This window comes from Dipteris shenzhenensis, chromosome 22 (genome assembly GCF_047967505.1).
Source record: "Dipteris shenzhenensis isolate YYH24624 ecotype China chromosome 22, Dip_SZ_1.0, whole genome shotgun sequence".
Classification (NCBI taxonomy): domain Eukaryota; kingdom Viridiplantae; phylum Streptophyta; class Polypodiopsida; order Gleicheniales; family Dipteridaceae; genus Dipteris; species Dipteris shenzhenensis.
The window spans coordinates 53,187,072-53,207,998 of record NC_141617.1 but is presented as its reverse complement, the minus strand read 5'-3'; the positions used below and the strand labels follow the sequence as shown (position 1 = coordinate 53,207,998).

Genomic DNA, 20,927 nt, shown 5'->3' with positions numbered 1-20,927 from the left:
GACACCTGGAGGGGCCTCAATGTACAGGCTGGATCTATTGCCCGAAGGGGCTAGGTTTGGCTGAACATGGTTGATCTTGGCTATAGCTAATGGCTGAGATTTGCTTCCACATGAGCATTGGATATGGAGACTTGAGAGCCTATGGAGGCTGAAGCAGCTGCTGGGGGGGCCTGCGTGCTGGTGAGGCTGGTTGCTGAAGTGCTGCTCTGGCTGATGCTGGGAGAACGAGACTTAGGGCTGGGCCTGTAAATGGCCTAGCCCTTCATTTTTTGCAAGCGGTCATTGCTGGGTGTTCTTCCAGCTCTTCTGCCCATAGACAGGGCTCATAACCTACCTAAACCAGGGCCTAATGTCAGCCATATGTGCTGATCAGGGTGATCCATGTGGTTGCCCAAAAATTAAACTAAGGACACCAATATACTGCCCACCTGGCAGCTCCATTCCATCCCCCACATAGGACTTTCTACACACATCATGATGCAGGTGTCATTCCCCTTTGTCCTCCTCATATGGGGGCTCACGGGTGCATTGACCCTTAGATTCCAACTTCCCCTGTCAGTGACACATTGTGGTTTGATCCCCGCTCAGTCGAAGGGAAGCTCCTTCAGTTCTTATGAGAAGCTTTCAGAAACACGTTGATGATGTCGGCATCGTCAGGTCCATGAACCTGCACCTCCATTACCTTTTCTAGTTTGGGTAATTGCTCTGGATAGATAGATTGATATGGCCCACTCTGCAGTTGTAGTTGATTTTTTTTCTATGATTATGATTCTGTTAGCATAGATTAGTACTCAGCAAGGGTCCTAGCGTACCCTTTGCTTCAGCCCACTGAGACTTGTATGAGTTCGCTTTTCTGTGTACTTTGTCCCATAGGCCCGTGAGGCCGCCCGTGGATGTTAATATATCTTTCTTTCTTTTTTTCTGATCTAGCATCCCTTTCTCCCCAAAGTGGGTACAAGATGCCATGGATGCCTGTGTGGATTCCTTGAAATCTTTGTCAAACAATTACCTTCGCTCTCGTTCTGCAAGCCTTCACTTGATCCAAAGCACATTTGACCGAGTCCGAGTCACTCTCCTTGCTTTGAGCAAGAGCCTCCACCTCAGTTTCAAAGTTGGTCTGTTGAGTAGGATACCTGGATTTTACCTCCCTTGGCTTTGATACCGTGTTGGAAAACACACCTCCAAGGCTTACTGGATTTTACCAAGACTTTGCATCCCTTGGCTCTGATAACACGTTGGAAGACGTAGTTGGATCCGTACACATATGGTTGGCTGAACCATACGTATGAAATAAATTATTCCGTGGTACGGCCAATCATACTTGACCTTCTTTGGGGGAAAAACAGGATTCCCAGGCCTTTACAAACATGTTTCATTATCAGTTTCGTACGTGTTTTGGAGTCCACGCAGCACGCTTGAGCATTGGAATTTATAAATAGGAGTCCCAACCTGTCAGCTTTGTACAATGTATATTTTCCTTTTTTTTGGGGGGGGTAAAATTAAGGTCACGTGTGATTCAGCCCCAGGGGCTGAACCATACTCCAATCATAATTCCGTACCCATATGCGTTTGCCGTATGGTAACGTATGGATAAAACTATGTTGGAAGACACACCTCTAAGCCTCTATCTCTAGACCTAACACCATGTAGAAGATCAATGACCTTGCATCACCAACTGAGAACACAAGTCATCCTAATGACAAAGATATGCCAGGATACTACAACTACTTAAATCACACTTGAGCATGTGTACACAAGTAGATATCAGAACCAGGGGAGAAAACACTGAGATGCACAACCAGAAGATCTCACATATAGATGTAGTACAAAACCTGTCCAAAATATGTACCAACGCCTCCAGTATATGTGGCTGAGGTAGGCATCCTAAACGACACTGTATGCTGTACCACCTTTCTGCAAACTCCTTCTAAACTGCTGCGAAACTTTGTAGTAGGCTTGAGTACTCCTACACAGTATCCTTGCTCCTGTCCTATGCACCACTAGATGCTTTCCAACTCACCGTCGGTATGTGCTCATGTGCCTTGGGAACTTGACATCTACATCATGATGCGTGTAGAAGGTGCCACATGGGCACATGTGGCCTCCCTGGTCAGCACATGTAGCTGGCATTAGGCCCTGGTTTAGGCTGGTTGTGAGCCCAGTGTATGGGCAGAAGTGCTGGGATCCCTCAGCAATAGGCGCCTGCAAAAAGTGGAGGGCTCTCATATGGGGGCTCACAGGTGGGGCATTGACCCTTACATTCCAACATCAAGTAGTTATATGTGTGTGTTGGGAGGTCTCACATTATAAAGAAATCCATGGGGTGTAGAGTCGTGAGCATGAGGAAATTTACACAAATGAATCGGTCATCCACATATAAGCTTTTGGCATGCCAACCCTTTGGCAAGATTTGGCCCAATTTTAAACTTAAAAATATAAGTTTTGAAATTGGGCAAGTGTTATAGACTCTTTGTTTCTGAATTGATTTTCTTGGTAACTCGCTGTTAGTAGATCTCTAAAATTCAGTTCAAGTCAGAATATCCCAGGTTCTGTTCAGTGAATGAATTTGCAATTCCAATGTAGTTGCATGCCAAAAATTCTTGTTTGTGTACTTGTTTATGTATTGTAAAATTCTGTAGGCAAAAAAATGCTAGTTTGTTGACATACAAGGTGCCATTTATTTTGGGCTGTCTATATTGGTCTTTTTTGGGTGAATGAATTTGGAATTCCAAAGTGCTTGCATGCCAAGCTTCTTGTTTGTGTGCATGTTTATGTAATGAAAACTTCACAGACATAAAACCTACATTGCGCCATTTATTTGGACTTTCTATATTAGTTTGTTGAAGTTCTGTTTTTTGTTCTTAGTTTATGCTTTGATGAACCAGACACAATGTCTTTGTGTATGTATATTTCTCTATATAATTCTAGTTTTCGTCCAAGTTGCGGCCTGCTGGTATTGTGATAATTCTTTCTATCTTAAATGGTGCGTTGCCCTATCAGCTAGATTTAGATTTAGATGCTCGTTGGGGAGAGACTAAAATGAAAATGTTTAGACTTCACAAGCAGTTGTAGCTTGAATGAAGAGATTTTGGACTACCTTTTGATTAGCCTTCTCCTTTAGTGCTAGCCTTCATCATGGCTGAGTCTGCCCTTCACCTCCGGAGTGCTGACAGAAACTCGGTACGAAGACTTTGTATAAATGGATGCTCAAGTATGTGTGGGTGTGTGGATTTGTATGTGTGAGAGCATATTTTTATACTATGGTCTACACCCACTGTTGGGCGCTGATGACGTCAGTGGGGATGTCATAGTAGCTAGTCCCTGCTATGCATGATGGAGTTTATGGTTTTCAACCTTGTGAGTGACTATCATGAGATTGAAACTGCACTATGTTGTGTTTTTAGAGGATGAGTTTGGGAATGTTCCTGGATTCATCTAGGTATATGCTTCTGCCGTATTAGCGGACATGCAAATTTCACCTTGTGAAGTTTTCGTCCAAGTTGCGGCCTGCTGGTATTGTGATAATTCTTTCTATCTTAAATGGTGCGTTGCCCTATCAGCTAGATTTAGATTTAGATGCTCGTTGGGGAGAGACTAAAATGAAAATGTTTAGACTTCACAAGCAGTTGTAGCTTGAATGAAGAGATTTTGGACTACCTTTTGATTAGCCTTCTCCTTTAGTGCTAGCCTTCATCATGCTGAGTCTGCCCTTCACCTCCGGAGTGCTGACAGAAACTCGGTACGAAGACTTTGTATAAATGGATGCTCAAGTATGTGTGGGTGTGTGGATTTGTATGTGTGAGAGCATATTTTTATACTATGGTCTACACCCACTGTTGGGCGCTGATGACGTCAGTGGGGATGTCATAGTAGCTAGTCCCTGCTATGCATGATGGAGTTTATGGTTTTCAACCTTGTGAGTGACTATCATGAGATTGAAACTGCACTATGTTGTGTTTTTAGAGGATGAGTTTGGGAATGTTCCTGGATTCATCTAGGTATATATTGAGCTTTTCAAACTTTTGCTGAAGACGGATGTCTCCTTTGTTCTTTTGTGCTCTTCTTTGTGTGCCTCTTGGATCACTGGCAAGCTGGTTGGTTTCTTCACTCTGAACTCCACCTTGTAGTTCTTCCATCTTGTTCTCCATAAGTGAGCATGGGATTCAACTCTTTCCTATAAGCCATTCCTTTCTTGCTAGGTTGAATTTTATCCATCATTTTGTGCTGTATGGGAGACCTTATTTTTGTGAGTGCTCTATATTGAGTGGTCATTCTTCTAAAGCATTTGTCCCTCTTACCAACATTCTATTTTCCTTGTTGCCTTTGAAGCTTTTCGTAATAAACCGCTTCAAGGACTTTTTGACCGGTTGCAAGTTTCCTTTGCCAACTTTGGGCCCCATGTTTTGACTGTAGTCAAAGCCCACTCTTCCTTTTGTGGCTATGACTTTAATGTTGGAAGAATAGGGAAGTGTGTTGGAGATAAGTGCACTCTAAGTGTACTATTTCCTAGTCTACAATAGTCTAAGTCTAAGTCTAGTCTTTATGTCTTGAGTATGTGCCATGTGGCACTTCTACAATTATCCCATAAGCACTCTTGCTTTATGTCTTGTACTTTGGCCCATATATTCAATGGGTCACATCATTGTAAACTATCAGTCTAGCTTGTGTCTTGTGTACACTCTTCTCAAAGTATTTCTAGTCTTTCAGTCTTGTTATTTCATTTCCAGTTTCTAGTTCTAGTTCTTGCTTCCATATTCCAACATGGTATCAGAGCTAGGTTGATCCCTCTTCTCCCTCTTCTCTCTTCTCAAGTCTGTCCTCAGATACAGATCTGCCCCCCCGCTCAGATCTGCCTCTTCTCTCCCCTGTTGCAGATCTGCCCCTCTTTCTGCCCCGCCATTGCGCTCCAGATCTGCGCGACTCTGCTGCATGTATTCCTGCTCCAAATCTCTGCGCCAGATTTGCGCAACACCTGCTGTCACCGACAGATCTGCGCAGTCTAGCACCCACCCCTGCTATCCGTACAGCGTTGCCCGAATTCTGTACGCCGCCGTACGTCGTCCGTACTCCGCCGTCCGTACGTCGTCCGTACTCCGCCGTCCGTATGTCGTCGTACGCCGTCCGTACGTCGCCCGTACTCCGTACGTTGGCCGTACTTTCTACTCTACTCGCCGTCCGTACATCGTCAGTTGCTCGTACAGTCCGTACAGTCCGTACGACTGTACGGAATCCGTACATGCACAGGCCGACTTCTCCGACTTCTCCAGCTCCATCTTCACGGAGATCTGCATTCTTTTGCACCTCTACCTCTGCCCGGGATTAAGGTACCAAGCTTTGCCTCTTTCAGTTTGCTGAACAGTCTCTCCTTTTTTACTGGTTCCTTCTGCTTCAATGGGCTGTCATATGCTATGGCCCTGACAAAGTGATGAGAGAACCGGCTTCTGGGATCTCTTCCTCTCATTTATTTCTGCAATATTGTAAGGGAATAGACACTGCCCTTGCATCCTAGCAAGAGGTTAGACCTTCCCACATGGCATCTTCCTCTCATTCTCTCATATCTATCGACAAATTCAATGGGTCCAATTTCATACTTGGCAGATCAAAATCAAGTGCCATCTTATGAAAGAAGGCCTTTGGGACATTGTTTACCGTGATGCTCCCGAAGGTCCATCTGAGCAAGTTGTCGCTGCCAAGAACGACAAAGCCTATGCTATCATATTGCTCGGCCTTGGAGATGATTACATTCATCACATCTCCGACATACAGTCTGCTCCTTAAGCATGGATCACTTTGGATACTCTTTTTGGAGCCCGATCTAAAAACTCTAAGATTGCACTTATGATCTCATTCTTTGATCTACATATGCAAGAAGGAGCTACTATAGCCTCTCATGTTAATTATCTTCGCAGTCTTATGGTTCAGCTTGCGTCAGTCAAGTCTCCCATCTCCGAAGATATTGCTATTGTTGTGCTTCTCAAAAGCTTACCTGACTCCTATGCTACTCTTGTCACTACCTTCAAGTATCATAATAATCCTTCTCTTGAGGGTATCATCAATGCTCTCCAAGAGGAAGAAAGAACTCAACAACGAAAGGTAACTGACACTGCATTTTTAGCAAAGAAAGGAAGTTCTAAGGTAAGAAAGCCTTGCACCCATTGTGGCAAAACTAATCATGTGGAGAAGGATTGTTTCAAGGCTCATCCATGCACTATTTGTGGCCGTGATAGTCACCGGGAGAGGGACTGCTACTCCAAAACCTCTACATCAGCTCCTGCATCTACCTCAGCCCATGTTGCTGCAACATCTCCATCAGCTGATCCTGCTGTTCCTTCCTCACATGATGAGAAGTGGGCTTTTTGATTATTTCTATTTCTTGTCTACCACCTTAACCACCGATAATGTAGGTCAAGGGGTTCTAGTGTCTTGGTCTTTCTATTTGTCTACAATCAGTCTTCTGTCTATCTAGTCTTGTCTGTCTGTCTATTTGTCTATCAATCCGACTGTGTTTTAGATCCATCTTGTCCCTACCCTTGTGGACCCATATGAGGATATCACTTGAGGAGGGGTGTCTCAGGATCTTTTGTCTGTCATGTCTTCTATCTTGTCTCTCAGTCTATCAGTCTTTATGTCTGTCTTCTAGTCTTGTCTTTCTGTCTTACTCCTAGTGTCCACTTAAGGAGGGTGTTGGAAATAAGTGCACACTAAGTGTACTATTTCCTAGTCTACAATAGTCTAAGTCTAAGTCTAGTCTTTATGTCTTGAGTATGTGCCATGTGGCACTTTTACAATTATCCCATAAGCACTCTTGCTTATGTCTTGTACTTTGGCCCATATATTCAATGGGTCACATCATTGTAAACTATCAGTCTAGCTTGTGTCTTGTCTACACTCTTCTCAAGGTATTTCTAGTCTTTCAGTCTTGTTATTTCATTTCCAGTTTCTAGTTCTAGTTCTTGCTTCCATATTCCAACAAAGTGCCCCACCTGTGAGCCCCCAAGTGAGGAGAGCTCAGGGGGTTGACACCTCACCATGTAAATGGGTAGTAGATGAACCTGTAGAGGGATGGATTGAGGGTGCCATGTGGGCAGCAAGATGGCTGCCATATGGACAGCAGAGAGAGATCCTGGTTCATTTGAGGCAGACCAAAGGGCCACCAAAGAATACTTTCAGGGGCTTGCTGTAGGGCTGGAAAGATCCCAGACATGAGCCAAATGATGGGCACAGCATCTGCAAGAGTGCGCACCAGAAGCAGCAAGAAAAGGGCTGCAAAGGAGAGAGGCAGGAGGCGTGGGATCAGTGGCAGCAGTATGGTGACCTGTACAGCTGTCCAGGCTTGCCAAGGGTCAGTGCAATTAGTTTTTAGATCTACACACCTCCATTTATGAGGACACAAATTTAATTTAAGGGGTGATGAATGTTACGTTTCTAACAAGGCTAAGTAGAGCTTTAGCTGTGATTGGATAATTGTGAGGAATAACCTAAGGTTGACAGTGGAGCTAGCATGGATGAGGTTTAAGATCTTTTGTACAGAGTTAATCCAAGAAGAAAAGTAAGTATGGAGAAGCAAGCTATGTGGGTAATGACTTCTATAATTAGAGCCAAAGGCTAAGAATTGCTGGAGCTAGGCTTGTTGATACAAGCCAGGGGCTTAGTTCATGGGCATCTTGGGAGAAGGATTTCCGAGACCACACGACCTGTTGGCCTAAGGAGTAGTAGGCTGGTGGAAGGGGCATATGTTATGGAACTCATGACATTACTTTCAGTCAGATTAGCTTTCAGTGGTTAGACCTTAAGCTCATGGTTGATTTGAGGCAGTACGTATAACTGGCTGCTGATCTCGCTGGCTCAACCCTAAGGGGTCCTGTTACCTAATGACTATTGTTAGTTTGATTGGCCAGGTCAGAGTATTATTACCAAGGTGGGTACCCAAAGGTGGAGGCCTTTACAGGTACTAAAGAGATTCCACATTGCTATCTATATATAGCTATTCTTGGCCTTCTTATTGAGCTTTAGCTTTGTTGCGTAGTATTAGATGCTTTAGAAGTTGTCAACGCAATTGGCATGGTGCCGGAAAGCTGTCTTTTTTTGGGATTCTTGTGAGTCCCTTTTCTGCTCTTCTTTTGGTTTTAGTTATAAGTAGATTTCTGTTTTGGCAAGGATTAGATGTCCAATGGGCTGTCGTGCTTGAAGGTCAGTGGATTCACCCTGACTCTGTAAACTCTTATTGTTCTCATATGTTATTTGTGTTGTCAGTAGCAGTTTGTGCAAAAGATGCACCTTTATTATCAGGTCCCTTGCATGCGTTTGTATGTTTTGTGTTCCTTTTCACTGTCCATCTATATGATTCAGTTCAAGTTCTTCTTTTTGCATTGTGGCATATGAGAATGCTATTTCTCAAAGATTGGTGGCTTAAGCTGGTGCACAGTCGGCAAATGCATCAAATTGTGTAATTTTCATCTCTCTGTAATCACTAGATAGGAACATTTTCTCTTATTTAGATGCTATTTGGTTTTTGAAAAGGTTTTTAAAAATGAGAAGTCTGTGTATCATCTTATTACTACAGTTATAAGTGGGCTCTCATGGTTGACCCTCAGTGCCGCATAGATTTTGAAGATTTTCGTTTGTTCTTAATTTCTGGGCTATCAGGCCTAGTCTAATGTCCTATCAGATAGATCAAATCTGTATTTTTAATGGTGGATCTGGTATGTCTTGCAGTTATGTCATCATGCGTGAATGGCCAACATGTATAAAGCGTCTTCGGTTGCTAGGCATAGTCTCAGGAGTATTAGCATACATTGCGTGGGGCCTAGTTTTATCCCCACTGTTGGTGCTGATAGTCTGGGGTGTAAGGCTCATTGCTCTCTTGGAACGCGATACAATTGGCCTTGCGGTGATCATGCCTGGCACTGCGCTATTACTTGCATTCTATGCTATCATGCTTTGGTGGAGAACACGGTGGCAAAGTTCTCGTAAGTCGCAAACCATTGACTAAAACTTTCCTCTTTTCTGGGATAGGTTCATTAAATTTTCTAGTGAGGAGTGCAGCATTCTGTATTAGGCGTTGTTTCAATGTTTAGTATGTATTCCTTGTCATTTGTTTTAGTGAAGCGCTATTAAGTCTGTGAAATCAACGTATCTTTGGTGATTAGAAGAAGAAGAAGAAGAAGAAGAAGCAGGAAAATGGTAGCTTCTTTGGTGAAAAAAATTGTTGGAGATTTTGGTTATGTGTTCTGCTCACTTTAAGTTATTGACATGTAACTATTAGGATTACTTTTTTTACGAGAATGTCCAGGATGATTGCTTAAGCTCGTCTGTTACAGGATCAGTTCTTTTACAATGGCTACAATTTGCTTTCACAGAAATACGATACAGTTGACATTGGAAGACTCTTTTTGTAAGAGTTGGGATGATATATATGAGTGCATTGTGTCAATTTTTGATCTGATGTTTCCCGTGCTTGTACAGAAAGTAGCAGAGACTCTGATTTGACTAAATTGTCGTAGCAGTAGTCCTCAGATTAACCTTTGTAAGTGTGAGTTGAATTGCAACTGAGATACCTTGGTTTGATCAAAGTTTGTAGCAGAAATTCCAAATTATCTGAATTGTCATAACAGTTGCCCTAAGTTTGACCATCCAAAGTGTGACACTTACTAGACGAAAAGCAAGGAACTATGAGTGACAATATATTTCCAATCCCTTGTTTTTTGTGCTTAACTTCTCAGGTGTGATACTCAAAAGTCTTTCTAGAAAGGTTGGGTAAATGAAGTATTTGTTCTATTGATCTGTTTGATGCTGGATTTCCAGCTTGTTCCTTGTGTTTCCCTTCATTACATGCGTCTTTAATTTTGTTGCAGGATGAATTTTGTACTACAAATGTAGCAATTTTTCTGGGCATTCGGTCCTCCTTCCTTCATCTGGACACAATTTGCAGAAGTTTGTATTGCTGTTTTCATGCCTGAGCGTATTCTGACAAGGGTTAGTGTTGATTTTTTCATCAGGTGCTGTTGCTATGCTGCTTTTAGTAGCCGTGGCTTTGTTGTGTGCATATGAGATTTCAGCAGTTTATGTGACTGCTGGGAGAAGTGCATCAAAGTGGTACTCAGCATCTGGACTTTTTTTTGGAGTCTCTGCAATTTCTCTGGCTATCAACATGCTCTTCATCTGTAAAATGGTCTTCAATGGTGAGAAACTTTCAAAGACAGTTTTGATGTTTCTAAAGGAAATCTGCAGAGTCTTGAAATGACTACTACAATCAGTGTCATTGCAAATTTTAGTTCTCTTTGTCTTGAATCTGTGTCCTCTCTCTCTCTCTCTCTCACGCGCACGCACGCATGCACGCGCACACACATTGAGCTGTACAAATTTTGGTGCTTTGCTTTCTCGAGATCATGTCCCATTCTGTCTAAACGTTCTTTTTCCTTTCAAACTTGTTCAGTTACTCTTTGCATATACTCTCTCTTTCTCTACATGAACACACAGACAATCATAAAAACATTGCCTAAGTGACATCTGGAAATAGTGAAACTTGGAAAATGTTGAAAGTCCAAAGATTCTACGATTTCTGTCTTTCGGCATAGTCCAGAGTCCCCAATATCGAACTCAAGTGAAGAAAAGATCAAAGCGACTTGTATCTACTCTCTCTCTCTCTCACACACACACACACGCATTTTTTTTTTCCTTTGGTGAATTTTTTTTTGCATTATATTACAAAGTCACTATCCCAAAATGGGAGGTGCTCAAATACATCAAGAGAAGATCTCAATATATGACAAGTATACATCATGGTCTATGGACTGTGTTTGCAAGCAATCATAAAATGATTGCTGCAAAAGAATGCCTTAAAAAAGAGGAAATTGAAAAGTTGGATCACCAAAAACTCTATAATTTCTGTCCTTCGATAGAGTCCAGAGTGCCCATAGGGAACCCAAGTGAAAAATAAATAAAACTCCTGTCTAGGTAGGTGAATTCCAAACAACCAGAAAAACTTTCCAAAAGTAGCACTCGGAAATCTGGTTCACAAACACTCTGAGGAAATCATGCTTGGCTTTTTGTGCACTCTCTTCTTTTTCTATGTTATTCAAGTCTTCTTGTTTTTCTTATTTTTCTTTCTCTCTTTTCTTTAACGCAGGTCGTACTCATTTTCTTCACCACAGGCATGTGACACAAGTAGATGGCTGTATAGTACATTTTGGCTTTGAGCTCCACAAACATGGGTGCCTCTTCTCCATATCGTGTTTCTCTTGCTCAAATCTTCTTCTCCATATTGTGTTTCTCTTGCTCGGATCTTCTTTTCCATATTGTGTTTCTTCTTGCTCAAATCTTCTTTTCTCTTCAATGCTCTCTCTCTCTCTCTCTCTCTCAATTAGCTTCTTGATGATCATCACAGTGGTGCCGGCCGCCATCTGCTCCATGAGCTTAGAGGTTTCTTTTTGGGTATTGGTACCTTTCATTCTCACACACGCACACACACCCCTGCCTGCCCACGCATAAACGGCTACTTCTTTTTATCCGTATTGCGTTTGTCTTGCTCGAATCTTCTTTCTCTTTTAAGTCTCTTGAATTCTCCCTCTCTCTCTCTCTCTCTCCCCCCCCCCCCCCCCCCAAAAAAAAAAAAAGAAAAAAAGAAAAAGAAGAGAAAAAGAAGAAAAAAAGTCCCCACACACTTGTGCATGTGCTTGCGGACAATCATGAACACATGTTCTGGATGAGCCCCAAAACATCGTCTTTGAAATTTTTATTCCTTGGCACAATCCTCCCTTTTTCTTGATTGTCTTCACGATTCATGATGTTTTGTGAACTTTACAGGATATTATTTACTTATACCAAGTCCACTTTGTACAAGAGTACTATGTGTATAAACTGGTCTGTACTCCCCCCCCCCCATAAAAAAAAAGAAGTCTGTACTAATTTAAGCTATGAGATTTAAGAAATACACTTTTTTAGCTGATTCCATGAGTGATTGGACATTGAATGCCCAACCGATATTGCTTGATGAATGCCCAACTCGTATTGCTCGAATCGGTGGATCGATTTGTGGTCTAATTTTGCTGTGCTCCAGTGGTTATTATGCCTTCAATGAAGGGATGGTTTAATGGTATCCAGTCTTGTAGGTCTGATCAAGTGGTTAATAATTTTGCAGGTAAATGACACCATATTTCGTGTTTTGTCTTGATGTGGTCTTCAGGAGCAGGCCTAGATGTGGATGAGTATGTGCGTAGATCTTACAAGTATGCTTATGCAGATAGCATTGAAGTTGGTCGTGTAGCTTGTCTTCCAGAGCCACCTGATCCAAAAGACTCCACTATGCAAAAGCGTAGAAGGTGGGAGAAAAAAAGCCTTTCTTTATTTTTCGAACTTAGTTTTGTATGAATGAGATTGTGCTGGCAACATGTTCCCTTACTGATGCTCAAATCCAGAATACAAAATGTAGTGGTAAACAAGAGAAGGGTTTTTTAATTTGCACAACGTTATTGCTTTTGTTCAGTTGTCTGTGTGAGTTTTTGTGGGTCAGCAAAGCAGAGTTGCTCCTCATCAAACAGTCTGTGTACAACTAAGAAGCAGGCGTCCATCGTAGATCAATGGTAGCCCTTTCCTGTTCAGAGTAATTGAAAGTTTTACAATGATCATCATAGTCTTCAAATGGATGTCTTTTTGGAGTTTGAGTTGAGTTTTTGGAAGAAGAGCTTCTCTCTCGTGTTTGTGGTTTTTATAAGTACTTTAGGCATGTTCTTTACACTTCTTGTTCATGGCTTACGTTAATCCTTACATTGCGAAATTCATTCTTGAAGCATGCGTACTCTTTTATGGACACTTCAGAACTGTTTAGACACACATTATATGCATTCTTATCTGTAGAATTGATAGAGATGCAAAATCCTTAAATGTAAACAAGCGCACTTATCCTGTGTCTCATTTGTCTGGGCCTATACAGATAGGCAGAAAATGGCCACCTTTCTATCTTGAAATCAGAGCTCAAATATAGTTCAGATTGTTAAGCCTGAAGGGGCAGATTGGTAAATAGTTCGTGCATGTCAACAGTTTTTAGGTGTATGTGCTTGTCTCAGCTTCTTGAGTGCAGGGTTGGCTAGGTGACTACATAAAGTTTGATATTTGCCTATAGATGCATGCATGTCCTGAGATCATGTCAATTCTGTCTCCAGTTTCTGTAGTTCTATTTATACTGCAGGCCTATTTCTTTTCATTTATGGCATACTTTTAGTCACTTGATAGACTTTCTGCATTTTGATACATGTTTGCACGTCATTATTGAATTATGGGTGCCTTTCTGTAGGCACCAATGTACTGTTCGACAATATCATACTGTTAATTATGTTGCCTTTTTATTTTCTGAATGAGTGATACAAACATATTATTACTGTCTGAGGAAATCTCCATGTGCTCTTTAGTAAACCTCTCATTTGTCATCCCCATGGGCATTGTTTGCTTGGAGGCAGGTAAAGAGGCAGGAAATGATTGTTTCCATTACTTAAAAATGCATTCATCTTAGGTGGATGATGCTAGCAGTCTGCCTCAATAATACTTGAGTGCATGCAGTGGGGTACTTAAGTACCATTGGGTTCTGTGAGATGTTGGACAGGTGCTATTCAAATGGATTCTTGCAGTTTTGCATGGATTTTTGATCCTGGTTACACAGGAGATGTATGTTTAACATTTACAGAGAGATTTTGAAACTCCTTTCCTACACCTAAAGGTATTATGAGCTGAGGTTTGCAAAGGCAGTAAGATGCCCTGGAGAAGTTTTGCAAATTGCCAAGTATGGAGATGAACATATATAAAACAAGACAATGGCCTTTTGATCAAAGTAAAAGAAGAGTTACAGTGGAGATCTATGCATAACCTTTGCGTGGAGCTTCTTCAATTTGTATTCTAACTCAAGACTCAAGGTATGGATGCTCTTGCTATGAGATGAGGCCAATTTGCAAAAGACTCTTACCCTGTCACATGTGGTGCATCCTCTGAGTGCCTTACTATCTCAAGCTTTGTTGGGCCCATCTCTAGTACTCTGAGGGGTTCTGATCCAAAGTCCACTATGCCCACTTGCCTGTTCCCTGTACGTGCATTGAAGTCACTTACAAGGTGAGAGGGAAGGAAACAGGAAGAAGAGCAAAGGGGGAGAGAGTGAGTGAGAGAGAGAAGACTCAAGTGTGCGGGTGTGAAGTGATGAGCCACACCACAAACTCATTAGTTTTATTAGGATTAGGTTTTACCCTATGACTGTCTTAAGACAGTCATAGATGTCTTATCTTTAATAAAGGGGTGGCAATGTGCCTTTACCCCAACAACCTCCCACCTAAAGGCCAATGTGCCTAAAGGGGAGAAAAGAATAAAAATTTCAGCAATATACAGTTACTGTATACAAGACCATAAAATAAGAATGGTCTTATCCTAATCCCATGATGTGGCGGCAATGTGCAAACCGCTCTGTAGGCAAGCTCTTAGTTAGCAAATCTGCAGGATTATCATCAGTATGCACCTTCACAAGCTCAAGTCGCTTGTCTTCCAGTACCTCCCTGATGAAATGATATTTCACATCTATGTGCTTGGTCTTCTGATGAAAGACCGGATTCTTTGCCAACATGATAGCACTCTGACTATCACAATGCAAAACTGGCATATCTCCTGTAATGCCCAAGTCTCCCACCAGCCGAGTAAGCCATATTGCTTCCTTGCAAGCCTCAGTGGCTGCAACATATTCAGCTTCAGTAGTTGACAGTGCAATGCATTTCTGCAACCGAGACACCCATGATATAGCACCTCCTGCAAATGTGAAAATATTACCGATAGTAGACTTCCGGTTATCTGCATTCCCTGCATAGTCTGAATCTGTAAAACCATGCACCAATGCATCCTGCTTACCATAGCATATGCACAAGTCTTTGGTACCCTTGAGATACCTCAAGACACCTTTCACTGCTTCCCAGTGCCGCTTGCCTGGATTTGCCATATACCTGCTGATGACTCTCACCGCAAAAGCAATATCCGGACGAGTGGCAACCATGGCATACATCAAAGAACCAACTGCAGATGCATACGGAACCTTGGCCATCTCAGCCTTATCATCATCTGATCTGGGGCTGTCCTTACTGCTGAGTTTTAAATGTGGAGGCAACGGGGTACTAATAGACTTCCCTCCCTCCATTTTAAACCTCTGCAATACTTTGTCAATGTACTCCTTTTGTGACAGAAACAAAAGTCCCTTGGACCTGTCACGAGTAATCCGCATGCCAAGAATATGATTTGCATCACCCAAGTCTTTCATGTCAAAAGACTTATGCAGTTGTTTCTTCAAAGCACTAATCTCATGCTCAGATTTACTGGCAATAAGCATGTCATCCACATATAGAATGAGTAGCATCAAACTGCCATCCTTTGCCCGTTTGGTGTACAAACAATGATCGGTCTCACACCTATGATACCCTTGGGACTGCATGAAGGCATCAAACTTCTTGTACCATTCTCTTGGCGCCTGCTTGAGTCCATACAAGCTCCTCTTGAGCTTACACACAAGCTGCTCTTTCCCTTTAACAGCATATCCCTCTGGCTGACTCATATAGATCTCATCATGGAGATCTCCGTGAAGAAAGGCTGTCTTCACATCCATCTGACATAAATCCATGTCGTCATGAGCAACAAGAGCTAACACTGCTCTCAAAGTAGTCATCTTGACTACAGGGGAAAAGATCTCATCAAAGTCAATGCCCTTCTCCTGCTTAAATCCCTTGGCAACCAATCTGGCCTTATACCTCGGTAAAGCATTTGAATCCAATTTGACTTTGTAAACCCACTTGCATGGCAAAACCTTTCTGCCTGCAGGTAGCTGCACCAAGTCCCATGTATCATTTTGAAGTAGGGAGTCCATTTCTGACTGCATGGCTTTCTCCCACTTCTTTTTCTCTGTTCTTCCCATAGCTTCCTTGAAGCTGGAAGGCTCACCACAATCTGTCAGCATGATAAAATCAGCCACATTATTGGCTCCTGGAACAAACCTGGTAGGAGGCCGTTGTACACGGGTGCTCCTCCTAACAAAATGTTCTGGATTAGGCTGCTGTCCAGCCTGTTCGTCATGCATGACGGGTGGCTGTACCACCATATCTGGCTGTTCTACAGCCCCATCTGCTGGCATATCCAGTGGTGCATCATTGGCAAAATTATCTGGCTGATTTTCAGCCTGTATACCCTCTTGAACAGGGTTATCTGCAGCAGCCTGCTGCTGCATATAAATGGGCATTCTTTGCTGTCCAACATCATCATAAATAACCCTCCTGTATTCCACAGGTTGCACGGGTTCCTTGTGTACACTATCCTCTTTAAAGATGACATCATTGCTGCGTATAATCTTCCGTTTAACGGGATCCCATAACCTGTACCCCATTTTACCTTCGTCACCATAACCCATAAAGATGCATCTGATAGACTTTGGATCCAGTTTGGTGCGCAGTTCTTTGCGTACATGAGCAAAGCACTCGCAGCCAAATACACGTAAGTGCTTATATGAAGGTGGCTTGCCAGACCACACCTCCTCTGGCACTTTCAACTCCAAAACCTTGTTTGGCGACCTGTTAATAATGTGAACTGCTGTTTGCACGGCTTCTGCCCAAAAGCCATGGGGTAATGCAGCATAAGACAACATACATCGAACCTTCTCCTGAATAGTTCGATCCATCCGCTCACTTGCACCATTTTGAGATGCATTATGAGGGGCTGTGAGTTCCTGTTTGATGCCCTTAGCTTCGCAAAACTGCACAAAAGCATGTGACACATACTCACCCCCATTATCGGATCTGAGTTATTTCAGCCTACGACCTGTCCGATTCTCAACCTGAGCGACAAACTTCTTGAAAGCATCTAAGGCATCGCCCTTATGCTTCAAGAAATAGACCCACACTTTGCGTGTGGCATCATCAATGAAAGTAATAAAATATTTTGCAACCCCCTAGTGATAACTGTGGCATCTCACACAAATCAGTGTGCACTAGATCAAGCGGTGCTCTATTCTGGGGAGTTCTCCTCTTATGAGGAGTCACAGAATGCTTGCCAAATATGCAATGATCACAAGTAGGCAAATCTGAAAAAGAAAGAAACGGCAGATAACCCAAACGTGACAGTTCTTGCATTCCTTTAACAGACATGTGTCCTAACCGGCTATGCCACAATGAAACCTTTGGCAGCTCGGTTATGGCAACAACATGATTACCCACACTGGAAACATAAAGAGGGTACAAGGTATCACTCTTAAAACCCTCAGCCACTACAGCCTGGCCATCAGTAATCACCCATTTGGAATCCCCAAATGTGGTGTGGTAACCACTGTCATCCAATAAGCCAGTGCTAATCAGATTTTTCTTGATTGCGGCACATGGCGAACACCATCAAGCATAAATATGCGTCCATCAGGGAATACTATCTGTATACTGCCAATCCCTGCAATCTGACATGCATAGTTGTTCCCAAGATGAACAACTCCATAAGTATCTGTGTAGGAAGTAAACCACTCCCTATGAGGAGTAACATGAAAAGAAGCACCTGAGTCCAAGAGCCAGGTGTGCATGTCATGGCCATCAATAACCAAAGCATGTGCTATTATAGCAGAAGAGCATAAAACATCATGTATGTCATTGTCACTGTCGTCTGCTGCAACATTCACTGCATCCAAGTCATCTGCCTTGGCCTTGCCTTTGCCTTTGCTTCCATTGCTTGCATCCTTTGTTTCAGCCTTCTTGGCTTTCTGATCCCGTACGAACTTGAAGCAGTTAGACTTCACATGTCCCTTCTTGCCACAATAAAAGCATTCAATATCCTTTTTGCCACGGGACTGACTACGGGATTTGGACTTACTAGCAGATCTCCCCTTCTGCTGAGTCCTGCCTCTATCCTGTACAAGGCATTTGAAGACTTGCTGCTCGCATTATTCTTCCTGCTCATCTCCTCCATAAGGAGAGAGCTCTCTACATCAGCATACATAAGAGTGACATTCGAATTTGACAGGGTGGTCTTGAAAGTGTCCCAACTCTCAGGGAGGGTACACAACAAGAAAGTAGCCTTGAACTCCTCATCAAGGTTCAATCCCTGTGCAATAAGCTGTGTAAAGATGGCATTGAACTCACTCAAGTGTGAGGTCATAGCTGTACCTTCCTTCATGCGAAGATCAACCAGCTTCTTCAAGCAATAAACCTTACTGGCTGAGCTCTTTTGGGCATACAACTCTTCTAGCCTCTGCCATAGGCCATAAGAGGTCTTTTCAGCCTGAACATTGAACACAAGAGTATCAGAAATAGTGAGCATGATAGCTGCCCTTGCGGACAAATCAAGCTCTTCCCAGTCATCAGCTGCCATGTCAGATGGCTTGACACCCTTCACCCTTATGGGCTTAGAAATCTTCTTTAACAGAAGTACATTCAAGCACTGTTCTGCCCATAATGCATAATTGTGTGCTCCTTCCAGTTTCTTTATGTTCAAAATTGAAGATTCACCTCCCCCTGATGCCATATCAGATAAGGAAAGTATCTGACTCCCTGGAAGTAAAAAGGACTGAATAAAAATTCTGATTTCTCAGAAAAAACCTGCTCTATCAAGAGCCAGGAGCACTCACAATAGTGCTGTTTTTTACTGTCAGGAAAATCTGCAGCAAAACAGTAAATGTCCCTGCAATCGCTGTACCTTCTGACACACTGTACCGTGCTCAAATAGGCATAAACAGTAAATCCAGAATGCTGCAGCTGTTCCACAAGTGCTTTAACAGTGCATCATCAGCTGACAAAACACAAAACACTGCTGTAAACACTGCTGTACTGGCTGTACTGATCACTTCTCCTACCTCAGATGAGGTATTGCACTGAGTTAATATGCATAAACCACTTGGCATACACAAAAAAAAAATGACACTTCAGCCTGTCACAAAACCTGCAACAGAAAATGGGATAAATCCCAAGCAATCACCCTTCTGCCAAGGGGATAAAATGCATCTGAAGATCTCTGTCGGTAACCCAAGTGCTATCAAACAAAATCTGGGCAAAAGCCCCTTGATCTGACACCTTAACCAAGTGAAGAACACCTCAACACTGAGGTAGCATGCAATGTGAAAATCTCTCTGACAAAATCAACCAATAGTGTAATGCATATACTGCCCTGTGTAGAAATGACATACACAGATCCCAACGTACAAACACTCAATGAGGAACCTTTTGAGCACTGTCAACGATGGACAGTTAGGGACCGAGTAAACTCGATGCGCCCTGGCCAAGCGTGGCTCAACTGAGGTTCTCTGAGTGTTGCACAAGAAATGTGACCTGCAAGAAAATGTCACCGCGGCACTGCGGAAATCGAGACAAATGTGTGCTCTCTGGCACCACATTGCCTCAAGGCATACAAAGCATCAACTGCCGGGCAAAAGCCCTATGATCTGCTCACTTGGAAACTGAGATTGAAGCCCAGTAAAAGCATAAAAGTCCTCTGCAAAATCAAGGCATTTCCTTCACGAAAACAGATAACTGTGCAATCAACCACACACTGTGGTTCTCTTCACCTCAAGCACGAGGTAAATGAAGGTACTTGCTGTACTTTCAAGAAAACACAGTTTTGAGAACTGAAAGATGATCCTGAATCAAGAGCAGAGTGCTCTTTCTCCTTCTCTTTCTTCCAAAAAAAAAAATCTGCGCCTGCTGTACTTCCTGTACTTGTGCAGGGTACGGAATCCCAGAAGAGGAAATTTTTTTTTTTGAAAGTTCTTCCCTGATGCAGCTCCCTGTAGGTACGGCGACGTCCTTACTGTATGGACGCCCGTACGGAGTCCGTACGACAGTACGGACGGCCGTACACCTGCTCGAACTTGTGCGACGCCCGGACGAAGGCCGAGGGCTCTAACAGCTAGCAGCTGCCGCCCTGCTGCAGCTAGCAGCTGCGCTACTGCCCGCGCCCTGCTCTATGCCCGCGCCCGCGCCCTGCGCTATGCCCGCGCCGCCGCCTGCTGGCTCGCGCTGTCGCCTGCTGGCCCGCGCTGCCGCCTGCTGGCCCATTGGCCCTTGCAGAGGCTAGGTAGAGGTCGAGGGGGGTGGGTAGGCAAGGGTAGAGGGAGAAGAGGCTCTGATACCAGTTGAGAGGGAAGGAAACAGGAAGAAGAGCAAAGGGGGAGAGAGTGAGTGAGAGAGAGAAGACTCAAGTGTGCGGGTGTGAAGTGATGAGCCACACCACAAACTCATTAGTTTTATTAGGATTAGGTTTTACCCTATGACTGTCTTAAGACAGTCATAGATGTCTTATCTTTAATAAAGGGGTGGCAATGTGCCTTTACCCCAACACAAGGAGGCTCTCTCCTTGCTTGGGGAACTGTATTCATATATCGTCTCATATGTGCTGTGACCGTCTGTGGTGACCTCATGCCCATAGAATGTTATTTTATGGGGAGGAGTAGCACACTGCAATGAAAATTGGCCGTGCTCAAGTGACTAAACTTGTATCCATGTGTCGTGCATGCTCGTCTCTCCACATCACAGATATGAGCAGTCTCGGATGTGATATGAAAAGAACTGCTATGCCCCTAGAGACGTGTGAGTCGTATTCCACTGTCTCCTCGTCTTTTTCCTGTGAGCTGACTCCTAGGTGTATCTTGTCACCCTCTCTCTGGACTCTCGTGCGTCTCAGTGTAGAAGACAACATCTCTGCCAGTGTAAGTCTCTGAGCACCCTCTTGGGTCAGACCAAAGGGTACCATTGCAATTCCACACAACCATGCTCACTCGCCCGTCCTGTAATCCCGACATCGTCATGTGTTGTGTGCATCCCTCTCTCCCCTTTTTCCTTTCTCTTGAATAATTACTTTACCATCTCTGTAGGCAGCCCACTCCCTTCCTATCGTGCTGCCATTGCCGGCACCCACTTCGGTGCTCTTGCTGCAGGGAGTGTGAGATCATT

At 43.3% G+C, this 20,927-nt stretch overlaps 1 protein-coding gene across 1 annotated transcript in view; it reads left to right on the top strand.

The window, feature by feature from the left end:
• DEK1 (calpain-type cysteine protease family) overlaps positions 1 to 20,927 on the top strand; it is an 86,086-nt gene that overhangs the window by 4,577 nt on the left and 60,582 nt on the right. Inside the window, exons 2-4 of the mRNA XM_087393623.1 lie at positions 8,716 to 8,969; positions 9,999 to 10,181; positions 12,185 to 12,320. Coding sequence (XP_087249749.1) covers positions 8,716 to 8,969; positions 9,999 to 10,181; positions 12,185 to 12,320 — 573 coding nt within the window. The remainder of the gene's footprint in view (positions 1 to 8,715; positions 8,970 to 9,998; positions 10,182 to 12,184; positions 12,321 to 20,927) is intronic.